Raw genomic sequence first — 21,259 nt, 5'->3', positions numbered from 1 at the left:
GCTGAGAAAAGAATTCAAAATCCAACCATGGCAAAAGTGATCCAGAGGTGTTCCAGCTTACCCTGAGAAGGCAGAACACCTTATTATCAAAGGTCCACTAAATATTTTTATGTGGTACAGTCAGGAAACATTTCTGTATTCAGCTGCTGTCCCTATTACCCAGTATTTTCCGTGTAATCCATTTAATAGATGTCTAATATCCTATTAAGCAGATATATAACCCTGAACCAGAGGCATCTTCTTGAACATTTATGTTGTCTGTATTGGTTTTTATTTTTATTAATACTAAAATAAATGTCATCATAGAACTTTGCCTTTCTTTTGAACTAGTTAACAGGATAAATGCTGATGGCATTTGTTGATAGCTGGCAAAACGATGCATGCTCTTTTAAACAGGGGGATTTATCCTTAATCTTTCCTCCACTATCACAATGTGAGTACTTCATCGTTATTTCTCTTCTCCTTGAACTTATCACTATGGCAGTTTCCTTTGCCTTTCTAATTTCTCATTCAATGCCAACTGTTTTGATAATAGCTTTCAAATTCCCTTTAATAAATCCCTATTAAGAGGACCTGCAGAACTCTCGAGATTCCATCAACAGAGGCTGGTTTAAACCACAACTGTGTCTTCATGTTACACCATCCTGGAGCTCTGGCTGGCAATTTGAGTAATCTATAAATCAATCCTACAACTAGGGAACATACAGCAAAATGTACTGTGCCAAAGTTAATACAGGGGAAGAAAACACCTTACGCAAAACAGAGTCATTCTATAGGAATATTGAACCTTGATAAATTCAAAACAACACTACCTACAGCGAGAGATAAATTTATGAGAATCTGATTTTAATTTCAAAGAAAGCCTTTTATTTTTAACTAGAGGCCACAAAAAAACCAATTTCGAGTTTCAATGATGTTGCTATTGTTTTCCTTTCTCTATTTCATTCATCTCAACTCTCCTCTTCACCATTTCCTTCCTTCCGCCATCTTTGGGTTTAGCTTGCTCTCCTTTTTCTCATTTCTTATAGTGTAAAGTTACCTTATTGATTTTCGATCCCTCTTTTTAATGTAAGTGGTTGTAGCTATAAATTTCCTCCAGAGTACTATTAGTACTATTATTCCTGCATCTCATAGGTTTTAGCAGGTTTTCCTTTTCGTTCATCTCAAGGTGTTTTCTAATTTCACTTACAATTTCTTCTTTAACCCACTGGTTTTTTGTTTTTTTTTTTTTATTTTTTTTTTCAACGTTTATTTATTTTTGGGACAGAGAGAGACAGAGCATGAACGGGGAGGGGCAGAGAGAGAGGGAGACACAGAATCGGAAACAGGCTCCAGGCTCTGAGCCATCAGCCCAGAGCCCGACGCGGGGCTCGAACTCCCGGACTGCGAGATCGTGACCTGGCTGAAGTCGGACGCTTAACCGACTGCGCCACCCAGGCGCCCCTAACCCACTGGTTTTTTAAGAGCACGTTGCCTAATTTCTACATGTTAGTGAATCTTCCAGTGTTACTTCTGTTACTGAGTTCTAGTTTCATTCCACCGTGGTCACTTACTATGATTTCACTCTCCTTAAATTTATTGAGACTTGTTTTGTGGCCTAACATATGGTCTATCCTGGAGAATGTTCCATGTGCACTTGAGGAAAATGTGTACTGTGCTGTTGTTGGGTGGAGCATTCTATAGATAGATGTCTGTTAGGTCTAGTTGATTTACAGCATTATTCAAATCTTCTATTTCCTTTTTTAAATTTTTTTTTAACATTTATTTTTGAGAGAGACAGACAGACAAAGCATGAACAGGGGAGGGTCAGAGAGCAAGGGAGACACAGAATCCGAAGCAGGCTCCAGGCTCTGAGCCGTCAGCACAGAGCCCAACACGGGGATTGAACCCGCCAACTGTGACATCATGACCTGAGCCGAAGTCAGATGCATAACCGACTGTGCCACACAGGTGCCCCTCAAGTCCTCTATTTCCTTACTGGTCTTCCATCTAGTTGTTCTATCCATTATTAGAAGTGAGATTGTATAGAACTATGTGTAACTCCCTTTAATTCTGTTGGGTTTTGCTTTGTACATTTGAGGGGCTCTGTCATTAGGTGTATATATTCTTCTAAATTTTTTGCCATCTTAATGGAGTGACCCTTTTTTATCAATACGTAATGTCCTTCTAGGTCTCATAACAGTTTTTTATCTTTAAGTCTATTTAGTCTGAAGTGACTACAGCCCCCCCGGGCTCTCTTTTGGTTACTATTTGCATGAAGTATCTTTTTCCATTCTTCCATTTTCAACCTATGTGTATCACTGGATCTAAATGAAGTCTCTGGTAGACAGCATATAGATGAATTATTTTTTAAATCCATCTCCTTCTGCCTTTTATTTGGAGATTTTTATCCATTTAAAGTAATTACTAATAAGGAAAGATTTACTTTTGCCATTTGCTGTTTGTTTTCTATGTCTTACACCTATTTGGTCCTTCAGTTCCTCCATCAGTTCTCTTTTTATGATTAACTGATTTTTTTTCTAGTATACCATTTTTATTACCTTCTCACTCTCATACTTTTTTATATGTTTTAGGGTTTTTTTTTCCTAAGGATTAATGTCTTAACTTTATAACAATCAAGTTTGAATTAATAGCAACTTAGTGTCAAAAGTATACTAACACTCTACTCCTTTATAGCCCTGCTGCCCCTTATATTATTACTGTCACAAATTATATCTTTATATATGTGGGCCCATTGACATACATCTGTAATTATTTTTTTAAGCACTTTTCTTTTAACTCCTAAGGAAAAAAGACGAGCTACAAATCAACACTACTGGGTTTTCTATTCACCAATGTAGCTACCTTCACCATTCTTCATTTCTTTTTATGGCTTCGAGGTACTGTCTAGTGTCCTTTCATTTCAGCCTGGAGGACTCTTCAGTATTCATTATAGGGCAGGTCTACTAGTCACAAACTCCTCGAGTTTTTGCCTATCTGGGAATGTCTGTCTATAATGACATTGTCTGGAGGGTGGGGGTTATAAAGTGCCTCCCCAGGCCACCTGATGCCATCAGATCAGGGTTAGGAGACCCCTTTGGTCTCTGCTGAAACCATGTTTGCCAGCTAGAAAAGTATCAACCCAGGCTGTCTGGCGAGGGACAAGAGACCAAACTCCGAGATCGGTCTCTGATGACACCAGAGGGAGGGGCACCCATGGTGTCTGGCTGGGGTAGGGCAGGTATTGTCAAAAAGGTTTCTATCTAGCTTGGCTACCCCTTTCCCAGTCCTTTGACTAGACAGTAGACTTTTCTCAAGGCTTTGTTTTCTTTTGGTCTACACTTGTTGGCAATTCCAGGCTACAGGCTTCTCTAGTACCCAGTGCAGGACACGTGGGAGATTTTTTTCTTTAACTCAGGCAACTCACACCACCATGCCATTCCTCAAGTCCTAAGGCCCTCAACCAGTCCACTTTCCTGTTTACATCTTTCAAAGTCCTCTGTTCATTACGTCCAGGGCCTTCCATTGTATTCAGCAGTGTGGGCAAGCAGGGAGAAATTAGTCTAAACTATCTTGTCCTCAATTGCGTTTTATGATGTTTCGACTATATTTGCAACAAAATTTTTCTTGGACAAAGGAATACACCCAGAATCTAAGACCTTAAGAATGAGAAGGATCTATCTACTTTAACCTTCACATTTTACAGAAGAGGCAATGGTAGGTCTGTGAGACGAATGTGCTTACTCCCACAAGGCTACCGAGCTACAGAGTAGTCAGGCAAAGAATAAGACCTCAGACATATTCATGCAGTGTTCTACAGCTTTCACTATGTCCTTCCATCATCACAGATGAAGAGAAATCCTGGGCCTAGATCTTTTCTTAATTACAGAAATACTCATTAACATACTGTGATTTTCACCTCATCTGCAGCGTGCACCCTAAGACAGAACAGAGTAACACTCTGAAAGAAAGTGAAAGTGGCATCTTAGGTGATAGGCTTGTAAATTCAGAATAATTACTAAGTTTCTAATACATGAATACATAGAAAAATACCTCTTGACACATACTAAACTTCTATATTGATGAGTAAAAATGATGCTGTAATCTTTGAAAGCTCACAAACATGCTTTATCTAAATAGCCAATATATTAAGGTGATTCGATGACTAACGTACATTGTATGAGATGATGTGCATGTATTATAGCAAAAGATCTTGTGATATTTGATGCATGCCCACTGAGTTTTAACTTGATAAAGAAAAAAGCCATGAGGGGCGCCTGGGTGGCTCAGTCAGTTAAGTGTCCAACTCTTGGTTTCGGTTCAGGTCATGATCTCATGGTTTGTGAGTTTGATTCCCGCATCCAGCTCTGCGCTGACAGTGCAGAGCCTGGTTGGGATTCTCTCTCTCTCTCTCTCTCTCTCTCTCCCTCCCTCCCTCCCTCTCTCTCTCTTTGCCCCTCCCCTGCTCATTCTCATTTTGCTCTCTCTCTTTCTCTCTATCTCAAAATAAATAAACTTCAAAGAAAAAAAGAACTCAGGGCATACCAGCAACAAATCCCCTAGATTCTCGACTTCTTCCTTGAACATTCCTTCTCTTGCCTTAATTCGGTGTTTCTCAATCCTGGCTGCACTTCAGAACCATGTGGGGAGCTTCTTAAAACTCCCAATGCCTGAGCCTCCTCCCTGGGGGTGGGACCCAGACATCAGTAGGTTTAAAGCTCACCCAGATGATTTCACTGTGCATAAGGGTGAGTACCCCTGGACTGACACCCTATGTTCTCCCTTCAGGGACTGCTCCCCCAACAGAACTCTCTTGTCAGGGGGCCCTTCTTCTCCCCCAGCTCTGGTACCACCGGGACTCAAGTGGGCAGGCCGCTGGTCCTCATTCCCACCTCTAAACACTAAATCTCTCTCCCCCAAAATCTAGCTTTCTACATTTCAGACAGTTTCTCAAACAAATGGGGATCTCTTGCATGCGTGTTTCCTTGCATTTGCTTTTTCTCTACAGTAATAGTCTGTATCCTTCGGCCATCAGAAAAGCAAAGTTCTCATTTAAAACTCACTTCAGGGGCGCCTGGGTGGCGCAGTCGGTTAAGCGTCCGACTTCAGCCAGGTCACGATCTCGCGGTCCGTGAGTTCGAGCCCCGCATCAGGCTCTGGGCTGATGGCTCAGAGCCTGGAGCCTGTTTCCGATTCTGTGTCTCCCTCTCTCTCTGCCCCTCCCCCGTTCATGCTCTGTCTCTCTCTGTCCCCAAAATAAATAAACGTTGAAAAAAAAAAATTAAAAAAAAAAAAAAAAAACTCACTTCACTGGTCATCTCAGCCCTTCCACGAAGCCCTCTCGGTCTAAGCTTAAGAATATTGATCAAATGCTTCCTCCACAGTGCATCCATTCTGCAGTGCTATTTTAGTATTCATTACATTGCCAACGAGAAGCACCTGCCGTTGTAAGAAATTCGTAGTATAAATAGGAAAATTGTGAGCACGTTAGTCAACAAAGAGCCCCAATTCATCAAATGTGGTGCTAATATAAAACTGGAAAGATTACCCCATGTACCAAAAAACCTCTTTTCTTTAGAAAGATTACTGCCATAAGAAATGTAGCATGGCATCAATACTATGAAACAGATTTAATTATTGGAGTACCGATCAGGCCCTTAGCAGAGAAGCAACCTACAGGACAATCCACTCCGCAGATGGCATTTTATTCAGTTTCTATGCAAAGCATGAGGTACCAAGTTTAACTCTCATTTTAACGCTGCTCCATATGAAACAGTTCACTCTAATTGCTGTTTAGTCATTTATGTTATGAATCAGTCTTTTAAAAAATTAATAAATAAATGTGTCACCTCCTCTGAGCAGAGCCAAAATACCATGCCCTGTCTCTAGCCTGTCCCCAGGAAAACACAGAACACAAACCATTTGATTCTTTATATAGTCACATGGTCCCTCTTGATCTTACCTATAGTACGAAAAATAAAAAGATCTGTTTCTTTGAATTTATTCCTTTTCTTAACTCCAGAGCCCCATTTGTATAACTTAATCCACATGTTCATATCATAATGGTGCTTAGTAGAAATAGGAGCCAGCGAAACTGCATTTTATGCTAAAAACCTATACCTTCTCCCTCTCACTTGACAAAAGATACACTTTTAGTGTATGTAGAAATGATCTATATATACCTTTGTGGGCACAGCTGCAAACATACAAGCGCTTTTCTCTTACATACTTAAAACCTCAAAGGGCATCACTGGCCACGAAGTTTTTTAAACAGTGTTCCTTTTTAGGGAAAAGAATGTTTTCATGTTTATTATAATCTAGTCTTGCCCATTTATCAAGTTAAATAATAAGAAATTTTTAAATCAAAACCTTTCTATCTTATAAAATCTCTTCTCAGAGCTACCAATAAATAAAAGATTTAAAATATAACCAAGCTTCCTTGTTTTCTCCCCTAGGTACTACAGTTTAAGCCTCATAAAAATGAGTCTGTAGTTAAGTACTGTATATATATTTTTTCCCAAAGTCAAGCCAATTGTCCATATATAACAAGGAACACAAAAAATGTGTTTAACAGAGCAAAAGACGAATTCGGAGCGCTTAAGATTTGCTATAATAAAGCTTGCTGCGAAGTGGTAAAAATGACCTCATGAGAGAGTAAGCAAGAAGGAACAGAAAAGCAAATAAGAAAACACAACAAAGTGAAAACATGACAATCTGAAACCCGAAGCTAATGTGTAGTAAACTTTATTTTGCATTTTCAATTCCTCTAGGGAAAACTATTCACCTAAGTATAAAAATTTAACTTTAATCACATAACATAGAGAGGAGGTGACAGATTAAAGAGGTTTGGAAATGTTCTTACCACTACTCTAAGGCTGGTGTATAATGTTTCCTAACAACCAAGCCCTCAGGATATTGATAAGTATTTTATAAATAAAGAGGTGAATGGTCACAATCACTAGGAAATCGCAAGCTTTACCAAATTTGACCAGGTTTCTTTACTGTAGAATTTCAAACACTTCAAGGAGCCCATTCGCACCGCGAACCTCCCTAAGTGGGTACCGAGGCCACAGCCTGCAAATCTGTCTTACCACAGAGCCCTATGAACGTCTCCCAGAAGACTACTTTATCACAAGCAGTTCGGGAAAGACTAGAATATACAGGTGCCCCATCCAAGTGGTTAGGGGACTCTCTCCCAGGGCCATTAGGAATTTGACACTGCACAAAGACTAAATACAATCATGTGTTCAGTACCCAGGATTTCCTCTGTTGAATGTGTGTGTCCCACTTACAGAGGAGGACAGGGGGAGAGCAGGGGGAGGTCAGTAGCGAAGGGATTTTCTGCCTGCATTTCTTACACACCTGTTTCTGCAGTCTGAAATCTCCATAGTTAGGCAGCTGAGTTGGAGGCCTGCGCTGAGCACTGCGCTTACTGTTTACCCTGAGATGGGAAATCTGGTAGACAAAGAAGCAGTCTCGTTCATTAACAGTGACTTAAGAATTCCCAGCCCCCCATCAGATCCTCAGTCACTAAGCCCCAAGGCAGGCAGGAAGCCCACTCAAGCAGGTCAGACAAGGCCCGCTGATAGCAGCAACACATTTCACAACCGGGAAATAACTGCTGTCACATGTGCGGTAGAAGATAAGGAGGTTGGTCACAAAAGCCCTTTCAGACAGGTCTTCCACGCATTCATCCAGGCGGCTCCCAAGCCCCAGTTAGAAACCAGCAGCTGGTGGGTAACCGCCTCCAGAATGCCCACTCTTCTGTTTTGACAAAGTCCCGGTTTGCTATTGGTGCCAATCAGGAGCTTGATCTCATCTACGTCCTCCACAGGAAGACGGGGTGAAGGCCTTACCTGCCAATGCAACAGATCACCATCTTACTGTATACATACACATCGGCTTCAAGGATGGGGAGGACAGGGACGTTTAGGAGATGGACTCTGACCGAGGAGCTGACTCTACCTATTCACTAGCTATGTCACCTTAGCTGACTTGCTTAACCCCTGTATGTTTCAATTTCCTCATCTGTATAAAAATAAAGCATATTAGCACCAACTTCATAGGAGTTTTGTGAAGATTAAATAATGCACTGAAAGCACTTAGCACAATAGGTGCTCGATAAACAGAACTAATAATTTAAATGAGCAGAAATTATAAGCAGGGAAAAGCTTGGAATGGAACTAAAGCTTGCTATTAGATATAAATGAGTATTTGTTGGCTGATTAATCAACAGGTCTTAGAGCCAATCCTGGAGCGTTGGAAAGGGGGTTCTCATTCGTTTCTATGTGAGTCAGGAAGAACAGGGCTTTTTATTACCCTTCAGACTGAGGCAGGAAAGCAGGACCTCACTGTATTTGCACCTCAAGGTTGAGTGGATGCTAAAGATGATCTAATTCTCTAAAAGAAGGACAAGCAAATGTTAAAAGTGGCTTCAGAGACTCAGCGAATCCTAAGATGTGGCATACGGAAAGATATGCTCTGGGCAGCATTTTCTGCCGAAAGTTAGAGAGGGCCTTTAAAGGCGCAAAGTTTCTTCAGCAGCAGTTAACAAAAGGAAGGACCCGTAGTGTCCTTTACCGCATTCCGCAGATTTGCTGCTTCCTTCTCATTTCCAATTCTACGAGCAGTGTTGATGAATAAGGCCATAGCAGCACATAAAAATAAGGCAGAATGAATTCACAGGCGAAACAGATTTTGGTGACACACTCTCCCAACTCCTGATGTTTCAGCTTATTATTCCAAAGGAAGATACCAACCTAACGAAAGCACTGTAGGCTCAAACCACAGCTCTAACACCATGGTGATGGCCATTTATTTTTAGTTTATGCAGAATTCACACAGCTCCTAAAACATCATGAAAATATACACACCCAGACTGTACATACTATACAGAAAAACCACGTCCCCCAACCCCAAAGCCAAAGGTGAACCAATACACATTTGTTTGGTTGCCTATTGAGGGAACTTCCACTTTTCTACATGATAAGAAGAAATTCAACCGCTCTCTCCTCTTTGTCCAGATGTCATCTTGGGAACGTGACCAGCCAGTTCTGTGGCTATCAACCCTTGCAAAGGAAGCACAGTGATAGGACCACTTCCCTAGTACCGAACAGTTCACAGAAATCAACTTCTGTCTCCTACCTGTGATGGACAAGGTCTTGGAGGGAGCGCAGGCGGTGGAGGTAACAATCCTGACTTAGTAGCTGAAAAGAAAAACACATACTGTTAAGAATTCCCAAACACAAAACAAATACCCCTCCACTTCTTAACTAGGAATAGCAATTGCAGTTAACATGTTTAAGTTATTAAAATCCATCTGAAGGCTTAATTTAAAAAAAAGCACATGCTATTTCTAATCCCTTTTTCATGTGGATCCTACCTTCTCCAAATCCAATTATTTATATAGGCTGTTGTGATTAAGACCATATAAAACAGTAAGGAAAAGACACCTTTTGATCAAAGCACTGGAACCCAGCACGGGAAAGGCGGTCAATCCCTCATTATTCTGATGTTAATTATTTAGTTTCAAATCATCTAGGCCCTTAGGTTTCTCTAACATGTCTCCCTCTCTCCCGGCCATTACACTGCTCATTAGCTCAGCAAGGAGGCTACAGAAACGAAGGGAGCCAGAGTTCCCGTGACGCAGCTCTACTGCCCTGTAAGCGAGTAGGTCTGACAGCAGCAGGGGACGCTGGAAGAGATGGACTAAAATGATGTTTACAGACCCTTCAAAGATCTCAATTGCCTTTTCTCTCCCTGATCCTTATTAGCAGAAATAAGAAAATCTGTTTCTAAAATAATCTGGCCCCATTTGAAGGATGTTTTGAACGGAAGTTTCAGTCTAATTTTTTTTTTAATTTTGTGAGATCTAGAGAAAATTTGAGTTAAGCCAAGAATCTCTGAATTATAACTTAACAATGAAAATAAACATCTGCTAGTGAATTATAAATCAAGTCCATAATCACACACAAGAAATAACTTTATTATCACACACTGGCAAGTTAAACCATATTCTTTACAAACTCCTTTAAAAAGCACACTGTGCTCTATATAACCGTACACAGCTTATTGGCAATTCTATAATATGTGTGCTAATATTTGGACAATTTTCTGTGACTTAAAAATAAATCATAGCAATGTGCCAAGAACATAAAAGTTTTTGTAAATCACTTTTGATCTGACCTAGCTAGACCAGACATGCCCAAAGATGGAGTTTGGGGCTTTCCACAAAGGTAACTTAAGAGTAATTTCACAGAGATTTGCATTCTGAGCCAGGGCAGAGATATGGTACAACCATGTGGGTCCATCAATGACCTCTCTCAATCTGTCTCTCATTAAAATTTATGAAACACATCAGCGGGTCAAAACTCCAGTGGTGGTAAGACCTTGAACAGTCTTCAATAACAAAGCATGTAGCAGCAGAAAAACAAAAGCCTCAGGAATTATCCATCTCAGGGTCCCAACTCTAAAGGTCCTCAGGATTGGGCCTTTAAATTACCGGTTTCTTTTAAAACAAAACTTGAAAAATCTACACGTGCTTTTAAAGGAAAAGCCTTGCACCAGAACAAACTGTGTGTTAAAAATCACCCTTTATTAACAAAAGAGGCCTAAGAATCGATAAGCCGCTTAATTAAACTTCTGCTTCTAGCCAAGAGGGAGTAACAAAGACCAGATTTATCCTCCCATTTGAAACAAAAACAAACACGTTTTTTATAGGAAACAACAGTTTTCAACACTAGAACAAAACACAGAAAATGACAGTTTTCAAGACACTAGGAAACCAAGCAACAAAAGACAGTGATCCCTGAGAGGCAGGAAACCAAGCAGGTGAGTTGTGGGTCTCACTGTTCCCGCTTAGTGTACCCGGATACAGGACCTACACATCATATTCGGGTCTGGCGCATTTCATTTGTGCTATTTTTTAATTAAAAAAACAAATGCCCGGGGCGCCTGGGTGGCGCAGTCGGTTGAGCGTCCGACTTCAGCCAGGTCACGATCTCGCGGTCCGTGAGTTCGAGCCCCGCGTCAGGCTCTGGGCTGATGGCTCAGAGCCTGGAGCCTGTTTCTGATTCTGTGTCTCCCTCTCTCTCTGCCCCTCCCCCGTTCATGCTCTGTCTCTCTCTGTCCCAAAAATAAATAAACGTTGAAAAAAAAAAATTAAAAAAAAAAAAAAAAAAAAACAAATGCCCTATCTTTATAAAAGATGGTATGAGGGTGTTTGTGCATATACTTTTGGATAAAATCGTATCACCTACAAACATGAACAGTAATTCTGTTGCCTCTTTTCAGTACTTTTACCTATTTTGTGTTTTTTATCTTACCTGGCAAGAACATCTACTATAAAGTTGACTTGTAATGATCATATGGGCATTCTTACCTTCTTTGATCTCAAAGGTAAGGCTGTCACTATTTCACCATTAGTATGGTACTTTCCGTAGGTTTCTTGTAGAAATGCTATAACGAATTATGAAAATTCACACCTGTTGAGATTTTTTTATAATTTGTTGATGATTTTTAACCAAAGTTGCATCTCCATCCACTGAGATGATGGTATGATTTTTCCCCTGATAATTAGTTAATATGATAAATTACATTATACATGTTTAAATGTGAAAGCACCCTTGCCAGCCTATGATAATCCCAACTTGGTCAGGTTTTTAGATCTGCTAGATTTAGTTGGCTAATATTGTGTTTAGGATTTTTGCCAACCATATTCATAAATGAGACTGTGATCAGTAAGTCTCCTTTCTCATGTAGTTGTCTGTCAGGCCTGATCCAGCCAGAAAATGTTCCCCATGTGTGCTCGGGAACAGGCTGTGTAAGATCGAAGATTGTTTTTGTTGCTAATGTTGAATGTCAGGTACAACTTGCCAGCAGAACTATCTGGGCCTGAAGTTTTGTTTGAAACAAGATTTTTAATGATTTCATTTCTTTAATTGTTACAGGATTATTCAGACTTTCTAATTCTTAAGTCAGTTTTGAGAAATTTTATTTTTCTAGACATTTATTGTCTAAAGGCTCATATTTATTGCCATAAAGGAACTCCTACGCCCTCCTCTACTCATCTTAATCTCCGTGCACCTAACTTTTGTTTTTGATTCCTCATACTATTTGTATCATCACTCTACTTTCCCTTCACCGAGCTCACTTGACATTTGACCATTTTATTACTCTTTAAAAAAAAAAAAAAAAAAACTTGGGGCACCTGGGTGGCTCAGTCGGTTAAGCATCTGACTTTGGCTCAGGTCATGATCTCGCAGTTTGTGAGTTTGAGCCCCGCGTCGGGCTCTGTGCTGACAGCTCAGAGCCTGGAGCCTGCTTCAGATTCTGTGTCTCCCTCTCCCTCTGCCCCTCCCCCGCTCACGCTCTCTCTGTCTCTCAATAATAAATAAACGTTAAAAAAAAAAAAAAAAAAACTTTCCTGAGCCTCTGTATTGCCTGCCTCCTTTGTTTCATTAATGTCTGTTCATCTTGCATTTTTTTTCTTTAGGCTTATCCTATTGTTCTTTTTCTAGCGTAAAAACAGTTGCCAAGCTCAATTTCCAGTGTTTCTTCTTTCCTAACATAAGCATTTAGCGTTACAAATTTTCTTCCAAGAATCACAGGTTTTTGATATGTTCTCATTCAGTTTTACAACTTTCCTAATTTCCATTACAATCTCTTTTATGATAGTACCTTCCGTTTGAAATTCATCCTTTAGAATTTCTTTCATTGAGCATCTGTTAGTAGCAAGCTTACTCTGTTTGTGGGACTGAAAGTCTTTATTTCACCCTCATTCTTAAGAGATTATTTCCCTGGGTCTAGATTCTAGATGGACAGCTACTTTCTCGCAGCACATTAAAAATAACATTTCGCGGTCTTCTGGCCTCCATTGCTGCTGCCGAGGAGTCAGGTGTCCATAGAATCGTTTTTTGCTAAATAGTCGGTCTTCTCTGTTTGCGGTGCTCTGCAGTACTGAACCTGACGCTGAGTTTGCCTAGTTCTTCATCTTCTTTTTCTTTCAACACCTACTGAGCTTCACTGGAATTTCTAAACCACGTGGCATCCCATTCATTCTGGGAAACTCTGAGTGATTCTTCAAATACTGTCTTTCTGCCAGTTTCTCTACCTCTCCTTCTGGAGCTCTTTGTCTAAACTGTGCTGTGTTCTGGATAATTTTCTAATATCTACTGTTCCATTGACCAATTCCCTCTTCAGCTGCTCTTAATGTCCTGTTAATCCTGTCTTTAGGTTTATTTCAATGACTGTTTCATTTCTAGTTCTATTTGATCTTTTTTTCAAAGGGTTTTTTTTTCATTTTTATAATTTCTTGGCTATGTACTCATTTTCTCCATTTCCTTTTTTCCCCAAATTATTAAACATATTTATGTAACAGTGTGTGTCTGATAATCCCACAATCTGAGGCCCTTGTATTTACTACTATTTTGCTGCTCCTGCTATCTATCTCTCCTACTGGTCTATTTCCTAGAGTGCTTGGCAACCTTTGACTCTAAATGCATATCCCTTGAAACTTTACCTGAAGAAATACTTTGGGCTCTGTGTGGAAAGTGGGTTCCTTCTCTACTATGTCTGCCAGAACCAGAAACTTGAAGACACTTACCAACTTGGGATCACTTTAAACTATAATCTTGGCCTGATACTGTGTAAGATTCCTAGTTTCTTTACTATCCTGAAATTTATTAAATGCCCCATAGTAAGACTTTTTAGTAGCTAGATAGTAGCTTGAATATGTGCAACTAATCTCACTCTTACCTCATTAACAGTGAAAAGAACTGTTTAAACTTTCTTGTTTAAATTTGAAACTAGGAAAAGAGATGAGTGGCTGATGCCTAAATCAGCAGTAGAGAAAGCAGAGACTAATCAATTTGTACCACACAAGCCCCTCAGTTCTCAAGAATCAGTGACATCAAACTCCTCAGGAAGTAGGGGTAAAATGAAGAAAGCAATAAAAAATAAACAAAATTAACTAACAGTGAATCCTACTTCTACCCTTTAGAAGGGCATACCTTCACAATACCCTTGAAGATCAGGTTCCAGTTATACCTCATGCAGCTTTTGGCTTCAGCATCCCTGCTCCTGTGGTCCCCTCTACCTGTAGTATCCATGCCCTACCCCTACTTCACCTTAATAGCTCAGAATATAGTAAGTATCCAACAAATATCTATTTGAACTAATCTAAGAACTACAGGACCATGATCCATCAAAGCAGTTAGATCTTAAGATATTTCTCCCACATTCTGCATATTCGCAGCATGTTTCCCACTCCAGCAAAAGGCTAGAAATATTTTTCTTCTCCAGGGAGGACACCTGGCCGAGATGAAGGCATGAGGCCATACTGAAAACAGGGGGATCTAATAAATATATGAATTCTGGATGCTGAGACTTCCAACCCAATTCCTCTCTGCTCTCAAACTTCTGTACCCAGAGACTGAAAGAAGTGCTCCAGGGAACTAGACCAGCCAAGAAGGAAGATCTAGATACCAACATTCAGAGATCTCCAACAAGTCCTATCATTCTACCATGAAACACAAAGGTGGCAAGTCCTATCCATTTACCCGTATAGTCCAATGGGCTTTTTTACCACCTTTATTTTGTCTTTAAGTTTATTTATTTTGAGAGAGAGGGAGAAAGAGAGAATCCCAAGCAGGCTCCACACTGGCAGTGCAGAGCCCGATGTGGGGTTCGATCCCACAAATCGTGAGATCATGACCTGGGCCAAAACCAAGTGTCAGACACTTAACCAACTGAGCCACCCAGACACCCTTACCCCTTTTCTTAAATAGAAACAGATGATGAAGTATTATCAGCTGCAGAAAATTTCTAATCTAAGAGCAGTAAGAATAGAAAAAGTTAATCTAAAGAGACAGAGTATATCTATATTAGGAGAAAAAAATATAATGTATATTAGTATCATCATAACAATCATTCAGTTTATTCCAGAAATATTTAAACATTTACTATGTGTCAGGCATTGTTCGGAGTGCTGGGAAAACATCAGTGGAAAAAAAAAAAAAAAAACAGGAAAAAAGGCCTACCCTCATGAATCTTTATTCTACCGAGAAGACAGATAATGGGGTGGAAGTAAGGAATGTAATTTCTAAGAGTCATTAGGGAAATCCTCAGTAAAAGGTAAGAGAGATTATTTGCAAAGACGAAATACTCAGATGCTATTGAAAAAAAAAAACCAGTCAAATAATTAAAAAGAGCACCTGGAAATTAAAAACGTGAGAGCAGAAATGGAAAGCTTAATAGAAAGGTTCAAAGATAATATAAGGATATCTTAAAGAAAGTAGGATAACATCCAAATAAAAGTTCCACAAAAAGAGAGTAAATAGCTGGCACAAAAAGAGACACTCAGATCAATGGAACAGAATAGAGAACCCAGAAATGGACCCACAAACGTATGGCCAACTAATCTTTGACAAAGCAGGAAAGAATATCCAATGGAATAAAGACTGTCTCTTCAGCAAGTCGTGCTGGGAAAACCGGACAGCAACATGCAGAAAAATGAACCTGGAACACTTTCTTACACCATACACAAAAATAAACTCAAAATGTTTGAAAGACCTAAAGGTAAGACAGGAAGCCATCAAAATTCTCAAGGAGAAAGCAGGCAAAATCCTCTTTGATCTTGGCCACAGCAACTTCTTACTCAAGACGTCTCTGGAGGCAAGGGAAACAAAAGCAAAAATGAACTACTGGGACCTCATCAAAATAAAAAGCTTCTGCACAGTGAAGGAAACCATCAGCAAAACTAAAAGGCAACTGACAGAATGGGAGAAGATATTTGCAAATGACATACCAGATAAAGGGTTAGTATCCAAAATCTACAAAGAACTTATCAAACTCAACACCCAAAAAACAAATAATCCAGTGAAGAAATGGGCAAAAGACATGAATAGACACTTCTCCAAAGAAGACATCCAGATGGCCAACCAACACAGGAAAAAAGGCTCAACATCACTCATCATCAGGGAAATACAAATCAAAACCACATTGAGATACCACCTTACACCTGTCAGAATGGCTAACATTAACAACTCAGGCAACAACAGATGTTGGCAAGGATGAGGAAAAGAGAATCTCTTTTGCATTGCTGGTGGGAATGCAAACTGGTGTAGCCACTCTGGAGAACAGTATGGAGGTTCCTCAAAAAATTAAAAATAGAACTACCCTACGACCCAGGAATTGCACTACTAGGTATTTGTCCAAGGGATACAGGCGTGCTGTTTCAAAGGGACACATGCACCCTCATGTTTATAGCAGTACTATCAACAATAGCCAAAGTATGGAAAGAGCTCAAATGTCTATTGATGGATGAACAGATAAAGAAGTTGTGGTATATACACACACACACACACACACATATATACACAATGGAGTATTACTTGGCAATCAAAAGGAATGAAACCTTGCCATTTGCAACTATGTGGATGGAACTAGAGGGCATTATGCGAAACAAAATTAGTCAAAGACAAGTATCATATGACTTCACTCATATGAGAACTTTAAGACACAGAACAGATGAACATAAGGGAAGAGAAGCAAAAATAATATAAAAACAGGGAGGGGGACAAAACATAAGAGACAAATATGGAGAATAAACAGAGGGTTACTGGGGGGGTTGTGGGAGGGGGGATGGGCTAAACGGGTAAGGGGCATTAAGGAATCTACTCCTGAAATCATTGTTGCACTATATGCTAACTAATTTGGATGTAAATTTAAAAAATAAAATTAAAAGAGAGAGAGAGAGAGTAAATAGCAGGAAAAAAAATCACCTAGTCCAAGAAAACTTCCCAGAAATGAAGAATACGAGTTTCTAAATTAAAAGAGCCCAGAGTGCCCAGGACAACGGAAGAAAACAGACCCAGGGCAAGGCACATCGATATGAAATTTCAAAATAAAAGATTCTACAAGTTTCCTGCAGGGGGTGGAAGAGGAAGGGAGGCTGCATCCAAAGGATCAAGAGTCCAAAAGGTTTTAGACTTTTAAGATACCACTGGAAGCTAGAATTCATTGGAACAATGCCATGAAAATTCTGAAGAAAACTGATTTCCAACTGATGGCTTTCCCCAAAAGAGCAGCCTGCATGATGGTTCAAGTAAAGATATTTTTAGACATTCAGGGTCTCATATTGAGCTCCATGCACCCTTTCCAAGAAACTACTCAAGGATGTGTTCTACCAAAGCAAGAGAGTAAACCAAGAAAGAGCAAAAGATGAGAACAGGATAAAAGAGATCCAACATGGGAGAAAGAAGAAAATCCTTGGATGACACAGATGGGGGATGCCATGGTGAAAACTAAGTATGAGGCACAGAAGACAATCACTCTACATTTCTTCAAACAGATGAAACTAATACCTGTGTCAGAATTTCATAAAAGGAACTTTAGAAAATTGAGAGAGTCTGCAGTTGATTCAGGGCCAAGTACATTGAAAAGAAACAAGTTGATTATTCACTCCAAAGCCAACAAAAATCTGTCCAAGTAAGAAAAGTCAGTAATTTACTATATGGCTTACATAGCCATAATACTACCCTAAATACTACTGATCTAACCAAAATTCTAATATAACTGTACTGGGAGGGTGAAAGAGGAGAAAGATGCTAGAAAGGGAAGGCAGTAGATGATGACTAAAAACTGAAAAGTCAACAAGAGGTTATACAAATATGTTATTTTGCAGTGTGAATACCAAAAGAATATAAAAAACTCTGTAACAGAGTATATTCTCTCAAGTCTTGAGGTTCATCAATAGCCTTGGAGGTACTTCCCAGACTTCAGTGTGTCCCCTCAATTCAGCACGGAGCCCTGGGCCTTCCCTTCCACCATATCAGGATACCAGCTGAGATTATTCACTTTTCCAGCTTTTTCCCTCTCTTTCCAGAAGTCATGTCCACTGACCCTCGGTCAAGAGAAGGTGAAACTAAGAGCACCCACTCACTTTACTCCACTCCAGATTTGGAGTATCAATAAGAAATCTCAAGATTTGCCTACTTGCACACACAACTTCTAGAAGGAGGCAGGCAGAGTCAAGAGTGAGCCCAAAGCCTCGGGTTTCCCCTTAGCTGCCACTCTTTCAAAAAAAAAAAAAAAAAAAAGGCATGAGCTCCTGCATCTTTGCCTATTTGGTTCCTGCTGAAAAATCTCTTCTTCGTGTTTATGACCATGTTCATTTCCTTTAACAATAAGTGATATTAATCTAGATTCATTCTACCAATTTTAAATCCAGTTCATCTTTTTATCTCCCACAGCACCTAAACACACTGCCTTGTGCATAGTAAGTATTCACATGGTGCATGAATAACTGAAATTGAATTTAGTAAAATAATCTCCTCTTATAAGAGTTTCAGTCCATTCATGACCTTAAATTGGATTCAAGTATTTTATCCAGCATGCCCTAATCAATTTTAAAGAGTGAAAATGTATACCTTCACGCAAAGTGCAACTGAAAAAATACTTTGGCTGAGTAATCTAGCATACACATGCAAAAGATGACAACGTACCTGTTAAGAGTAACACCTGCTTGCCCGGAAGGGAAGAGAAGGAAAGAAGAGGGGAGGAGAACACTTTTGATGCATACATTAAAAGCTACCATCCTCGTAAAGCAACTGCAGGTTTATTCCTAAAATCTCACAGTTAACAGGTAGAACACCAGGTATCAGCAAGGCTCTGTCAAATCAAAAATTTTTTATAAGTTGGGGGGTGCCTGGGTGGCTCCATCGGTTAAGTGTCCAACTCTTGATTTGGACTCTGGTCATGATCTCGCGGTCGTGGGATTGAGACCCACACCAGGCTCTGCGCTGGGCATGGAGCCTGCTTAAGATTTTCTCTCTCCTTCTCCCTCTGCCCCTCTCCAGCTTGTGCGTGCTCTCTCCATCTCCCCCCCAAAACTAATTTTTGCATGTGTAATCAGAAAAAAAAAATGATACCCAAATCCTGAAAACAAGATTTAAAAGTTCATAAAAGAGACTGCTATTTAATCCTAAACTCAAAAAACACAGTAATAATTTCTGGTGTTTATTAATTTATTGAAAGATGTGCATTTTCTAACACTGATCTGCTGAATCTCAGGTTTCTAGTGTCTTCATCCCAAACTCTAACCTCTAAAATTCATCCTTTTATTATGCTAAGAAATTTCCAGACAGGGGCACCTGGGTGGCTCAGGTGGTTAAGTGTCTGACTTTGGCTCAGATCACAATCTTGCGGTTCATGAGTTCGAGACCCACTTGGGGCTCTGCGCTGATGGCTCAGAGCCTGGAGCCTGCTTCGGATTCTGTTATCTCCCTCTCTCTCTGACCTCCCCTGCTCACGCTCTGTGTCTCTCTCTTAAAAAGAAAAAAAGAAAAAGAAATTTCCAGACAAAATATTATTCATATATGTTACTATCTACATACTAATTTCCTTCAGATTTTTACAAAGCCCCAAATCAATGACTTAATGAAAACGTGTTCCAAATTACTAAGTGGAAATAAAGCAGATGTGGCGTTGGATAGCTGCAAGGAACAGAAAGTCAATTCTTCAGGGGAGTGAAACTTGGAATAACTTCAGCTGTGAAAAGGCCTCCCATCCCCCCAAACTAGGAATATTTTATGAAGAAAATAAAAGCATTCAAATGCCAAAGGAAAAGAAAACACTTAAAGGATGGAAAATGTTGAAAGGAGTCTACCAGTGGGACGAACACTTTTTAAGTATCAATCAAGTAGAGTTAGCCATAAGCAAAGCTTCAAGGATTTCATCAGGAAGGACCATTCCTCTTCTTGGAGTCCATTAAAATGGCTATTTCTTTGTAATAGACAATGTACTTCCTTTCCTTTCTAATCATAAAAGCACATGTGAGTCTATGCCTATCTCCTAATCACCCAGTTACACACAGTGATGGGTTCATAGGTCACACACACCTATGAGTATGACCAAATATTTGCCAGGAGTACTCTTCCAACAAAATAGCTGCCTCGATCCACTGACGAGGCCCCACTTCCCCCTAAACACACAAGCTTATTAAATTCTCTATTCAACACAATCATCTTTCACCAATTCAAAGATAGGAATTTACACATGACTTGGAACTGTTCAACAGGGAAAATATTAATGACTGAGTTGGTTAAAAAGTAATGAGGTCAAATTCAATTCTTCCACTTTGCAGATGAGAAAATTAAGGACAGAGAAGTAAAAGGACATCATGAAGGCTACTATGATGCAGCAATCAGTATCACATTTTGAACCCATAGGATAGGTAATGGTAAAGAGCACAAAGGTCACTGGGATAGGGGATAAACAGCTGGACAAGTGTTACTGTATATCCAGGGAATAAGCACGTCAGAAAGTTGTAAAGTAAGAAAAGTACCGCAACTTCAAAGAACTAAAAGGACGCTTCTGAATATGCAATATACCACAAACTCAGATAAATGTTAGACACGATCTAAAAATGTGTCACTGTAGCAAATATTTAGCCTCCTGAGTCATGTGATTACCTCTACACGAGACTACATATGACTCCCTTGCTTTAAAAAATATTCAGGGGCACCTGGGTGGGTGAGTCGGTTGAGTATCTGACTCAGGATTTCAGCTCGAGTCATAACGCACGGTTAGTGGGATCGATCCCCACACTGGGCTCTGGGCTGAGCCTGGAGCCTGCTTGAGATGCTCTCTCCCTCTCCTTTTGCCCCTCCCCCACTTTCATGTGCACGCACATGCTCTAAAATAAAAAATATTCAGTGGAGTACTGTCATAAGGACATACTGATCAATAAAGAGAATGCAGAGTCCACAAACAAACCCTTATATTTACAGTCAAATGATTTTAAACAAAGGAGCCAAGGCAATTCAATAGGGAGAGATTTTCAGCAAATAGTGCTGGATATCCACGTACGAACAAATGAACTTCTACCCTTACCTCATATTACATACAAAAATTAAATCAAAATGAATCAGAGATAGAAGCGCTAACACTGTAACATTTTTAGGAAGGATGAGTAGAAATGCTTCAAGACCTGGGGTGAGGCAAAGATTCCTTAGATATAGGACACCAAAAGCATAATCTAAACAGGACAAAATTGATAAACTGTACTTTACTGAAATGTACATTTTTGCTTCAAAATATACCATTAAGAAAATGCAAAGACAAGTCACAAAATGAGAAAATGTATTTGCAAATAATGTATCTAATAAATGGCTTGCATGCAGAATATACAAAGAACTCCAGAATACAGAATTCAACAAGAAGAAGACAAACACCCAATTTAAAAATGGATAAATGATTTTAGCAGACTCACCAAAGAAGA

At 39.7% G+C, this 21,259-nt stretch overlaps 1 protein-coding gene across 7 annotated transcripts in view; it reads right to left on the bottom strand.

Moving 5' to 3' along the window:
- The window catches only part of REPS2 (RALBP1 associated Eps domain containing 2), a 219,378-nt gene that overhangs the window by 52,901 nt on the left and 145,218 nt on the right, over nt 1-21,259 (bottom strand). For 4 of the 7 annotated variants that reach the window (XM_045470672.1, XM_045470677.1, XM_045470674.1 and 1 more), the window contains 2 exons: nt 9,124-9,185; nt 7,342-7,434 (listed from right to left, as the gene is read on the bottom strand). In XM_045470672.1, the coding sequence (XP_045326628.1) occupies nt 7,342-7,434; nt 9,124-9,185 (155 nt within the window). The remainder of the gene's footprint in view (nt 1-7,341; nt 7,435-9,123; nt 9,186-21,259) is intronic. The other 3 variants (XM_045470678.1, XM_045470675.1, XM_045470676.1) reach the window with 1 other exon arrangement.

The sequence above is a fragment of the Leopardus geoffroyi genome, chromosome X (assembly GCF_018350155.1).
Source record: "Leopardus geoffroyi isolate Oge1 chromosome X, O.geoffroyi_Oge1_pat1.0, whole genome shotgun sequence".
NCBI lineage: Eukaryota > Metazoa > Chordata > Mammalia > Carnivora > Felidae > Leopardus > Leopardus geoffroyi.
The sequence above is the reverse complement of the archived record's forward strand: the minus strand, read 5'-3'. Positions and strand labels throughout refer to the sequence as shown.